General features: G+C 37.2%; 1 protein-coding gene across 2 annotated transcripts in view; it reads left to right on the top strand.

Moving 5' to 3' along the window:
- TRAPPC12 (trafficking protein particle complex subunit 12) overlaps positions 1-12,517 on the top strand; it is a 45,889-nt gene that overhangs the window by 8,982 nt on the left and 24,390 nt on the right. For both annotated transcript variants that reach the window (XM_048935922.1, XM_048935923.1), the window contains exons 4-5: positions 825-938; positions 2,005-2,143. In XM_048935922.1, the coding sequence (XP_048791879.1) occupies positions 825-938; positions 2,005-2,143 (253 nt within the window). The remainder of the gene's footprint in view (positions 1-824; positions 939-2,004; positions 2,144-12,517) is intronic.

Genomic DNA, 12,517 nt, shown 5'->3' with positions numbered 1-12,517 from the left:
TTCTAGATACTAACTCTCATTTGGGAAGAAAAGTTAAGCAGTTTGAGAGTCTGTCTGCTTCTGCTCTGAGGACAATAAGAAAATGATTTGTCTCTGCAAAAGAGAAGTAGGTGATGAACATTTCTGTTTAAGACTGTTAGAAACGTGCATTGATTTTTGCTTTTGTGTAGACATTTTAGAAGCTGCTGTGCTGCTTCATGATCATGTTGTCAACCAACTTCTGCATTTCCAGTGGAACTCCATTTTTTGTCTAGGATATGACAGTGCAGGGAAAAGATGGTATTCAGTGCACTGTGATAGCTCAGCTGCACTTTGAATGAATGTGGCTGTGAAACAGGTCAGAGTATGAAACCTCCTCATAACTTTTACTTGGTGTTTTTCCATCCAGCTGGTTGCTCTGTTGGCACATTCTCCAAACCCATGAAGCCTTAGTCTTTTTTAAACATATTTTCATTGTATTAGATACTTACACAGCTGCATTTGCACATACTAGGCAGAAGCCGTAGTAGGATGACAGTGTGACAGTGCAGTGAGACTTGTATAGCTGGGCAGGATTTTGTTTAATGAAAGAAAAAATATACTTAAGAATGTCTTCTTCTGGTTTAGTCATCTGATAATACTACTTTCTCTCATACTTTGCTTCACTTTTTCCCTAATTACACCTGGAGCTGTGACAAATGACATTGTGCTTCTTAACACCAGCTCTCCTGACCATATCTTTTTCCTGATGGGAAAATGTAGTTCCTTCAGACAAAATAAACAGTAGTGCATTTTAGGGGGTTTTGCTTATGTGTTCTTGCTACTTACTCTTTTCTTCTTCCCAGAGCAGTAAAAATTGGAGGGCAGCAGTTGATTTATGTGGACGTCTGTTAACTGCTCATGGTCAAGGCTATAAAAAAAGTGGACTACCTACAAACCATACAACAGATTCCTTGCAGGTAAGCTCAAAGATACTCAGCATAAGGCGAAACATACTCAGCATAAGGAGATTAATGTAATTTATTGTCTGTTGATAACAGACGAGAGCAGTGAGTACTAAAAGCAAACTAAAACCACCTTCCTTCCGTCCACCTGCTTCTACTTCCCTGAGTGGCCCAGGGGAATGAGAAATGAGGGCTGCAGTCAGTCTATAATGCTTTATCTCTGCCTCTTCTCTGTGGTCACTCTCTGCCCCAGCTCCACATGAAGTCCATCCTACAGAATGCTGTCCTTCCCCAGCTGATCACATATGGGTTTCACAGAGGCTGCTTGTCTCCCAGCACTGCAGCTCCATACCATAGAGCCCATCCTACAGGAACAATTCCAGCACTGTCCCAACAAACTGTCCTCTCAGCCCTCCTGCCCTGCCATGGGCCACTCTCCTCGGGCTGCAGCTCTGCCCACGCTGCTCCTGCGGGGATGTTCGTGGGCTGTGGATTCCTTCAGGCCACTTCCACTGCTGCACTGTGGGCACCTCCACGGCTGCACATGAAGATCTGCTCCACATAGTGCCTGGGGGCTGAAGGAGGACAGCCTGCTCCTCCGTGGGCCTCTCCTGGGCTGCAGGAAACTTTTGCTTCATGCCTGGAGCATCTGCAGGATGTGACCACTTGACAGGTCAGATCCTGACCCTAGGAACTATCAAATTAATGGAGTTTTACCAAAATCATATTAGATCTTAAAATTAACACAAATTTGGAAAAATAGAAGTTGGAATGATGTAAGTTATATGCTAAATCAATTAAAGGGAGGTGTTTTAATTTTGAAACAGCCTACTTATTAAAATCATCTTCAATATTTCAGTACCCTAAGTAAGTAAAGCATCAGTCTCTGGGTTTTGTTTTGATGTTCTGAGGAAACTATTCCATGAAAAATCATGTAAATCCCAATTCTTATCCGCAAGTAACACAGAAACTCTTAACTTTATCAGAAAAACTTGAAAGTTGAAGTTTTATTTGGATGTGGCTTGTGACTGAAGCTAATAACAAACTTTATCTTTTACTTTTTATGTATACTCATTTGTAGCTGTGGTTTGTGAGACTAGCACTGCTCGTAAAACTGAATCTCTTCCAAAATGCAGAAATGGAATTTGAACCATTTGGAAACTTAGACCAGCCTGATCTTTATTATGAGTATTACCCTCATGTGTACCCTGGACGAAAAGGTAAAATACTCAATTTATGAAATATCTATTGTAACCATGAGTTCTTGCTCTATTTTTATTATTATCATTATGATTCTGGTTTTTTTGCTTTCAAAATCTAAAACACTGTTTAACTGTAGATTGTTGCTTTTTCTTTTTTTTTTTTTTTCTCCCCAAGGAGAGTGTTATTAACTACAAAGTTAAATGATAATTTGTGTTACAGAGTTACTGGTAAGAGGTAAAAAGTTAAGTTGCTCCATCACAATATGGTCACAATGTGGTCAGTGTGTTTTGTGCTGCTGTTACAACATTGATTTGAGAGAGGAATATTTTTAACAAGTAAATGTAATAGTGTTGTAGTTCAAACTTATTAATCTTCTTGAATTTTAATAGTTAATTCTAGCCAGAAACTGCTGTTAAAGATGAGAGTTTATATGCATAGAATCTATAGGCTTTTCTCCTGTATGCATTTTCTGTATGATATTTCATGAAGATTTGAACTGTTTATAAATTTCCTGATAGTGAAAAAGGGAAAGAAAGCAGAATCTTTCTCTTCCATCCAGCAGCTGTTTGATGCTTTTTTTTTTTTTTTTTTTTTTTTTTTTTTTTTTTTTTTTTACCAGCCACAAAACTGTAGATTACTAGTATTTCTTGAACCTTGGGTATCATTGGTCCATAGATTCCGAAGTTATGAATAGACAGTGGGCACTCACATGGCAGTGTACATCAATAATCCAGGTCTTATTTTCTTAGGTTCCTGATTTCAAGGCTAAAAAGAACTTGAAGAATGATATTGAATGTGATAATTTTTTTTTGATAAAATTAAAACTTAAATGTAAAAATTGCAAAATAATTTAAACGAAACACAAGAATGAGATTTTATTATGTAGCTTTTTGATGAATAGACACAAATGTACCACCAGCCTCAGTAGTTTTTTATCTTGAATTACAAATGACCAAATAGTCAGCATCTTTCAAACAAATGCAGGCAAAAATTTCTTGGTTTCCGTGGCTATTTGAATAGCAACACCAGTCTTTGCTTTCTTCCACAAGTAGACTGAGGGATCTCTGACACACTGTTCCTTCTATTCCACGTGTTGCCTTGGAGTGAATTTTTTATCCTTTCCTCTATACTTTAATTTTTTTCCCAACTATTTAATATTTTCACACTTTAAAAGATCATAAGAAAGCAGAAGAGTTTGTATCTTTTTCAGAATTAAAAATAAGAATAAATTAAGATCTATACCTGAGTAAATAAGGACTGAAAGGTTGATTACACTGAAATATGAAACTACAGTGGACCACAATAATGTCAGAAAGGTAGTGCAGACTTGTAAAATATGCTAAACCAATAGTTGAGTGGTGTCTAGTCACACTACATTCCAAGGGAATAAATAAGTATAAAAATAAATCTTTCACTATTCTATCTGTCATAGAGTCATAGAATTGTTTGAGTTGGAAGGGACCTTTAAAGGTCATCTATCCCAACTGCCCTGCAGTGAACAGGGACATCTATATCTAGATTAGATTGATTACCTGACCTTGAATGTCATCAGGAATGGGGCTTCCACCACCTCTCTGGGCAACCTGTTTCAGTGCCTCACCAACCTTATAGTAAAAAACCTTCTTCCTTATGTCCAATCTAAATCTCCCCTCCTTTAGTTTGTAAACATTTCCCCTTGACCTATCACAACAGACCCTGCTAAAGCATCTTTTTTATAGCCTCCCTTTAGATATTGAAAGGCCACTATCAAGTCACCCTGCAGGCTTCTTTATTCCAGGTTGAACATACCCAGCTCTCTCAGGTTGTCCCTGTAGTGGAGGTATTCTGTTCCTTGGATCATTTTTGTGGCCTTTCTTTGGCCATACTTTAACAGGTCCATGTCTCTCCGGTTCTGAAGACTTCACATCTGGACCCCTCAGGGACACCACTGAGCCATTGATCACTGCTCTCTGTTTCTTGCATGCAGTTTCTCATCCATCGAGCAATCCACCCATACAAACTATATCTTCCAAATTTGGAGAGAAGGATGTTAGGGGGAACCATGTCAAAGGCCTTACTGAAGTCCAGGTAGATGACATCAGTGGCTTTTCCCTTGCCCATTGATGCAGTTATGCCATTATAAAAAGTGACACAGTTGGTTAAGCAGAACCTGCCTTTGGTGAAACCATGCTTGTTATCCTGTATCACCTCCCTCTCTTTGATGTCCTTGTTATGGCTTCCAGGAGGATCTGCTCCATGATCTTCTCTGGCACTGAGGTGAGGCTAAAAGTTCAGTAGATCATTGGGTCATCCTTTCCACTCTTCTTAAAAATGGATGTGATATTACCTTCTTTCCAGTCACCTGGGAATTCACTTGACTGCTATGACTTAAAAGGGTCACTGAGAGTGGCTTGGTGACTGTGTCAGTGAATTCCATCAAGATTCTGGGATGCATCTCTGGGTTGATAATTCTGGGATGTCAGCCTGTTGCAGCACACACTGGTGAATCCCCATGGTCATGTATTAAAAAAAAATTGTACTAGGATCACTAACACAGGAAGATAGAAAGTAAGAAGGCAGTATTTAGAGCCCATACAAGTAAATGTTGAACAATACATTAGTAGTTCAGGCATTTTCCACCAGAAAACAGAAGACTGATTGTATGTTAGTAGAGTAAATATGATACTGTATCATCACAATCAGAAAGAAAATGGGAAAGGAGGAAAAAGAAGAAAAAAAAAAACGATAAACCTTATACATACGGAGTTCTGATAAGGGGGATAAAAGCCATGTCTTTACTTGTACACATTTTTATTTTTTTTTCCAGTTCTTAGGTTATTCTCAACTATTGTAGCTTATAGAACACTCATTTTGGTAGCATTAACTTTCCTGTAACTCACTGGTCTATTAACCAGAAACAAGACCAAATTATCTCATAAAAAATGAAATGTCATTTTAATGTTTCCTTTTAATCCTTGGCTCTTTCAGAGACACACAGCATTATCAGTGGAATGGGCATGTTAGATTAGCTGGTAGGGCATAAGAGAGAGTTTATAAAGCATCATAAGGAGCGCAGAAGCAAAAGATGAATAAAAGGTCACATTTTAAAAGAAGTAAAATCAGAATTTTTTTTCTTCTCTCTGCAAAAAAATTCTGGAAATAAGGATGCGTGAACATTACAAACTGAATTTAAGCTTGCTGCACAAAAAAACACTACAACAGTGACTCCCATCCCCCGCCCCTCCCCAGATGCTTACTGTTGAGAAAATGGCTACTGTGCTGACTCCAGACAGGTATTTTTGATATTTTCATCTGATACAAAATACTATCATCAATAATTCTTGCATCAGGTACAGGATTGGGTAATCACATGGGCCAAACTGCAGTGTCCTTTTTTCCTGTTTGGAATTCCTACCTAGAAAAACTTGTAAATGCAAGACTTGCTAGCAAGAATTCTCCGTTAAAACTAGGGCTGATCCTTCCTTACAGATGTTGATGGGTGATGGCTGCCTTTACTATAAAATGTACACTCTCATTCAAGCAGAAAAAGTTAAATATAGGGAACAGAGAAAATGGAATTTGAATGATTGAAATCCATAATGAAGCAATTGTAGATTTCAGTAGGAAATAAGACTGGTTTAATCTCTAGATCAAGCAAGAAAGATTGAGGAGTGAATTAACTGAGTTTGCTGGCTAATACCAGCATCACAGTAGGTTCTTCCCCTGCCCTCCTGGAATGTTGTGCACCTACAGGTGACAGAGATGACAAAAGGAAGAGATTGTAGAAATCAGGAAAGGAAGATTTTTTTGAAAAAATATTTGATGTTAGAATCATGATAAAGAAAACAGAAGTGGAATTTCTGCACGGTATGACTGCAAATGCCATATAAAATGTCAGGACAATAAGAGAGGCTGGCAGCATTGCCAAAAGGAAAAGAAAGGAGTCCTGGGAGAGCTTCAGAGGAAAATTAAACCAACCCTGCTCACCATTTTAAGTTGAATTGATACGAGAACATTTTCCACACCTCCTGCTCTTACTTGGAATTTAAATTCTTTGAGGTATGCTCCTCTGTGATGAACGAATAAGGGACTATCTTCACTGCTATAAGAAGCACAGTTACACACAGAAAACACAGGGAAAAAAAAAGATTTATTACATCCCATACTATGGATATTTTGAATATAAAGAAATTATGCACAATAGTATGTGTATTACAATTAATGTGTACATTGTTTCTATCTATAGTCTCATTTCTGAAATTGTTTCTTTAGTGCTCGTTCCATTTATATACCGTGATTCAAAATTAAAATGCTGAATCTCTTCCTTTTATGCTTGTTACACCACAAAATGAGACGTAGTCTTACCAAACATCAGTGGATTCTGTGTTCATACGAATAAGTTCCAACCAAAATATACGACTGATTTATGTCTATTTTATTATTTAAATTAGCTAGTTAACGATTCTTTTATAGTAATTTTTTTTTCTTTTTCCAACCTTGGTGATTTTGTGATCTGTAATCCAGTACTGCATAGTTTACTGCTAGCCAGAACAGAATTGCTTTCTCTCTCTTACATCCTTGGGAGCAACAACACCCTCTCCCCCCTCAAAGCTGTATGAGGAAGATTTGATAGCTGTTCCACATCTTAAAGACACTGTGTTTATCTAAGATACGTACAACCAGCAGGCTGATTCCAAGCAACTTTGACCTTATTTTCCTCACAGGTGATCAGATAATTTTCCAGGTTGGTATGTTCATCTTAAATATGAACTGAGATAGAGGTTGTATTTTTTTCCAGCTTAATGGTTTAGTATTTGTGGTATGTAATGATGATGCAGAATAGTTTCCTTGTACATCTCCTCAGTTTCTTTCAAAGCAATCTGTTCTGTTGTTCCAGAGTTACCTTCCAGCTATGAAATCGACTAATACAGATTAAATAAACACCACTCAAGTGTTGTGGTTCCAGATGGGTATTCAGAGTAGTCAAACTTGCAAATACAATTTTTTTCTAAGACAATATAGATAGTTTAGAACTAAGAAATATATGTATAATCTTAAGAGCATAGAGTACTGCTAAAATATTTAATTGTGCTTCCCTTCTTAAGGCTACATAGTCTCATTATAGGCAGTACCAGCTTTATGGAATTATTCCTTAAAAGAGACAAAGTATCTCCTTTCACAATTCTGCCTGAATACAGTTTTGAATGCGTAAGGGGGCAGGGCAACCCTTTGTCATAAGGCAACTATTTCAGTTTTTGATTCACTTTGGTTTTTAGCTTTTTTTTTTTTTTTAAATATTGTTTCTCTTAAGTATTCCTTGCTTCAAAGTAAATAACAACTCCAGATTGCTGAAGAAGTATTTTTGAAGACTTTCAAGACCAAATTTTAATTCAGAATTTCTTTTTATTTTTAGATCATATGCACTTAAACTTTGAATTATATGGAAATAAGCAATTTCAGAAAAAATTTTAAAAATGCTTTCTCCCAGTGTCTAAAAACATTCAGGTTCTCATATCTTCTTCAGTCTTTCTAGACTCAAAGTAATAAAAAAATAGAAACCAAATATTCTGTTGAATCTGGATTTCTAAGCTTACTTTTCATTAATGGTCAGTGCATCAGACAGTGCTGTTGTAGAAGTATCTAAAAGCACATGCATATGTATGCACATGCATACACCTCTGTAAGTATACATCTGCATAAAGCAGAATGTCTTTTAAGATTCTCTGTGTTTCTCTTTTATCCATTAAAGGGAAAGGTTTGGGGTTGGTTTGTTGATTTGTTTGTTTTTTAAGATCATAGAATCATAGAATGGCCTGGATTGAAATGGTCCAACAATGATCATGTAGTTTCAACCCCTGCTTATGTGCAGGGTCACCAACCAGCAGACCAGGCTGCCCAGAGCCACATCCAGCCTGGCCTTGAATGCCTTCAGGGATGGGGCATCCACAGCCTCCTTGGGCAACCTGTTCTCTATACACTTAAATAATAAATAAACATTAACCTTGTTGCTACTTCCTTGATATTTAACATTTGTTGAGTAAGTTCTAGAAGATCTTAAATTAAATTACCAGAAATAATTTCTGGTAAAACTGCTAGCTGTTGGAATCCGCAGTTTAGTCATATAAAACAGATGCAGTTGAGTGTTTTAGTTTAAATTTGATTTGCATGAGGTGGTCTTTATAGTAGGACAGTTATGAAAATATGCAGATATTTTTAAAAAAATAGAAATTGAAATCTGTGGTCTTAGAAAATTCTATCCAATCTTGGTATTTTCTCCATCAGTTCCTACACTGTTGGAGTAACCATTTTCTTTTTTTGGATACTTTTTTTTTTTTTCTTTTTACTTTCAGTTTTACGTTTTGAATGCTCATAATCATAGAATCATAGAATTGCAAGGTTGGAAACGACCTGCAAGGTCATCTAGTCCCAACCATCATCCCACTACCCTTCCTACCACAAGCACTAAACCATCTCTCGCAGCTCCTCATCCGGACTTCTCTTGAACACTGCCAGGGACGGCGACTCCACCACCTCCCTGGGCAGCCATTCCAGTGCCTGACCACTCTCTGAGATGTCTAACCTAGACCTCACCTGGTACGACTTGTGGGCATTTCCTCAGGTCCTGTTTGTTGCCTGGGAGAAGAGGTCAAACCCCTCCTCACCACAGCCTCCCTTCAGGAAGTTGTGGAGTGCAGGAAGATCTCCTTTGAGCCTCCTCTTCTCCAGACTAAACGATCCCAGCTCCCTCAGCCTCTCCTCATAAGACTTGTGTTCCAGGATAATATATACTCTCGTATGTATGAATGAGAGTAATTCATACCAAAGTGACAATCAGATGTCATATTCTTTGGGGGAAAAAAAATGACTCACTGTAGTTGGAATGGATAGCTAAAAAAAAGAATTGTCTTAAAATGACACTATTTTTCCATTATTAATTATAATGGATAAAATTACCATGAATTCCTAAGCGTGGTCAACAGAGGTCAAATGTAAAACATCAAGATAAAAATGCATTAAACTTTAAAGGTGAAATTTCAGTACACAATAGTAATTAGAGAGCAGTGCCTTTGTTGAAATCGTCTAAACTCAGTCAATGTGGTTTTGCTATATAAGAAAGCATTACTTCTTTGAGAGATCTGAGGCATAAAAAAGAGCAAAAATCCATTCTCCAGTAGTTGCAAGTAAACATTTTAATTGTAGGATATTCTGCTTGTTTAAAATATTTCCTTGAGGTAGTATACATAAAAGCTATATTGCCTTGTTTAATTTAGTATTGAGTAAAGTGGAGTAGAAGTTCCAATTTAAAATAGCTTTGCAAATGTCATCCCATGCTAAAATCCTCTTAACCCCAGTGGGCTATTACATGTATTACATGTGCACTTACACGGGAACCTTTTGGAAAGAAATTTGTGTTACACTGTGCCATAATTATGTAGCCTACCAGAAACCAAGCAGGTGAAAAACTTTCAGATGGTATAATATTTTTTTCCCCTCAAATTACTTACTCTGGTAAGCACATTTATTTCTGTAATAGCTTGGTGTTAATGTACTCAATCTTTCTTTCTTGTTTTGTTTGTTCCCAGTGTGACTGTGTCTACTGAAGCAAGTATAGTTTTGTTTTCTTTTTTCCCTGATGTTACTCTGCTTTTTAATTAAATTTTGTACTGAATTATGCAACATTCCCTTTTGACCTTCATAACACTATTGTTATTGATCTACTAGGGTCATCAACAAATGGCACACCTTTTCCCAACTGTTCTCTTGTTAACTAGATGATGTAAAGTGAAAATTACGGTGTTCTGTAGACTCTCAGACATGGTTTACGGTCTGCTCCTTCCATCTGGAATGCATCCATTCCCATCAGAAGCAGTTTCTTTGATATGCATATTATTGTTTCATCTGTTAACTTTTTCTTCCTTTTCTGTCTTAGTTGCAGTGAAAGATTTATGTTCTACTTGAGCAATTAGAGAGGAGCTGGTATTTGGGCCCTTGAATTTCTCCTCATCACTAAGTAAGCTGAGCAAATTCTCTTTCTCAGGATCAGAAAAGGAGGTGGGAGAAAAAAGAAATACTGCTATCTTCTTGCAGTCTTAAAAGTATGTCCTTAGTTCTTCATTATTTTGTAGAAAGCTTTGTCTCTTATGTTTTTATACTTCATGGTACAATCTTAAAACAGTCTTGATAGTAACATGGAGCGATAGTACGTCTTTTTTTTTTTTTTTTTTTAGCCAAATATCAACACAAATTTGCTTCCAGGGTACTTTGATTATTAATTATAATGAGATTTCAGTTATAGCAATGAAGGGGTCAGGAAACAGTTTCTATTCTAAACTTTTTTCAACTACTCACTTTTTTACAATTTTGTTCTAAAATTTTTGGTGTTTTTCCTGTTTACTATTTCATTAATGTGTTTTGAAACTTTTTAGGTTTAGGCAAATAAATTATTGGGCTCATCACGCATATAGCTAGCTGAAGTATTTAAATGTTTGTAACACAGTAGTAAAAAGATTAGATGGAATAAAATGCTTTTAATCCAGTGCTTCAACTAAACGAATCCCTCAGCTTAAATGGCTAGAATTGTTGGATCAGGTCTTGAAGAGGATTGTGTTGCACATGAACGTGTGCATGCTTCTCCCTTGGTAATTTGCTGATTTCCTAGTGTAAGTATTCAGATTTCTAGTGGCAGTACCATAGCAACATAAATTGCTATCTGAAAGACAATGAGTTAATGCTCGTAGTTTTGTCAGCACTGTCTTCCAGCCTTAAAGGTGGCATTGTCTGATAGGTTCTGGCAGAGATCATACGTGATGTAGTCAGTATGAAATTCCTTCGGATTTCGGTATACAAGATGAGACTTAAAAGCTCTTATCTTGACAACATTTGCCACTAGGTTGGTCAAATAGGAATGAGTGAAGCCGTGCTCATTATCCTGTATCACCTCACTGTCTGACATGTGCTTTAGCATAGCTTCCAGGAGGATTTGCTCTATAATCTTTCCCAGCACAGAGGTGAGACTGACAGGTCAGTAGTTCACAGGGTCATCCTTTTTACCCTTCTTAAAAATGAGTGTGATGTTGCCTTTTATTCCAGTCACCAGAGACTTCACCTGATTGCCATGACTTTTCAAATATCACTTAGAGTGGCTTGGAGACTACACCAGCCAGTTCCCTCAGGACTCTGGAATGCATCTCGTTGGGATCCATAGACCTGTGGATGATCAGGTTCCTCAAGTGGTCATGAACCTGATCTTCAATCACAGCTTTCTTAATCATTGCTTTCTTAACCACCTCCTTCTGAACTTTTTGTTTGCAGGCTGTGCGATGAGCAGTTACTAGGGAAGACCAAGGCAAAAAAAGTTGTTGAGTACCTCAGCCTTCTCTTTATTGTTACCAGCTTGCCCCTGTCACTCACTAGGATTGGACTTTTGTTTTCTGGTTGAGGTAACTGTAGAAGCCCTTCTTGTTCTTCTTGGTACCCCTTGCCAAGTTTAGTTCAAGATGGGCCCTAGCTTTCTTGACCCCATCCCTACACAGCCTAGCAGCTTCCTCATATTCTTCCCACAATACCTGTCTCTGTTTCCACAGCCTGCACATTTTCTTCTTGCTTTCCAAGAGCAAGATATCTGTCCAAAATATCAAATGCTTTTCAACAGGCTTCAGATTTTACCATTCTAGATGTCATTCAGCAAAATATGTTTGCTGTGTGTCTAGGTTTTTTTAGCAGTGTCTCCATGTAGCACTTAACATTTTGTCATTGTTATATGAAAAACATGCAGGAAGAATAATGTGTTAGAAAACTACGTACCTATGTACTGAACAAATGAAATTATTGTTTGGTCACCTTTAAAAACATATGCATGTTTCACTTAAATTGTATTTTTCTTTTGTTTGACTTAAATGGTGAGTGTTTTTCTTTTGTAATTCAGTTTCTTACATTCTGTCTTGAATATGTATAGTTGTGCTTTTTTAAGCAGAATTTGTGACAGTTACCTTTATAAGTTTCAACTCTGTTTCATCTGTCACCTTACTCAGTTGAGAAATACTGGAAATACTGTGGGGTTTTTTAAATCAGAAGAGTTGACTTCTGTGTCTTGCAAGACAGAGTGCAAGCTGTGTTTTGGTAGATTTGGGTGCTGTTTCTTTTTTCTCTCTCCTTACTATATGTTTTTAACAAGAGGAGTGGGCTTCTTCAGTTGTCTCTTAAGCAGAAAAGAGGCCAAAAGGTGTGCCTTTGACATGGCAGCTTGCCACATGGCATAATGGCATTATAGACAACAAATTGAAGTGTTGTTAATTCTTATGAGATCTGTTAAATTCTTAAATGGAAGTGTTGAAGTCAGCACTCTTCTTTGATTGCTCTGTCCATTTTATCGCTGAACTGAAGAGGCACTGGTGAAGATTCACAAGAGGCCT

This window comes from Lagopus muta, chromosome 2, assembly GCF_023343835.1.
Source record: "Lagopus muta isolate bLagMut1 chromosome 2, bLagMut1 primary, whole genome shotgun sequence".
NCBI lineage: Eukaryota > Metazoa > Chordata > Aves > Galliformes > Phasianidae > Lagopus > Lagopus muta.
Note: the sequence above shows the minus strand (reverse complement) of the source record. Positions and strands in the feature narration are given on the sequence as shown.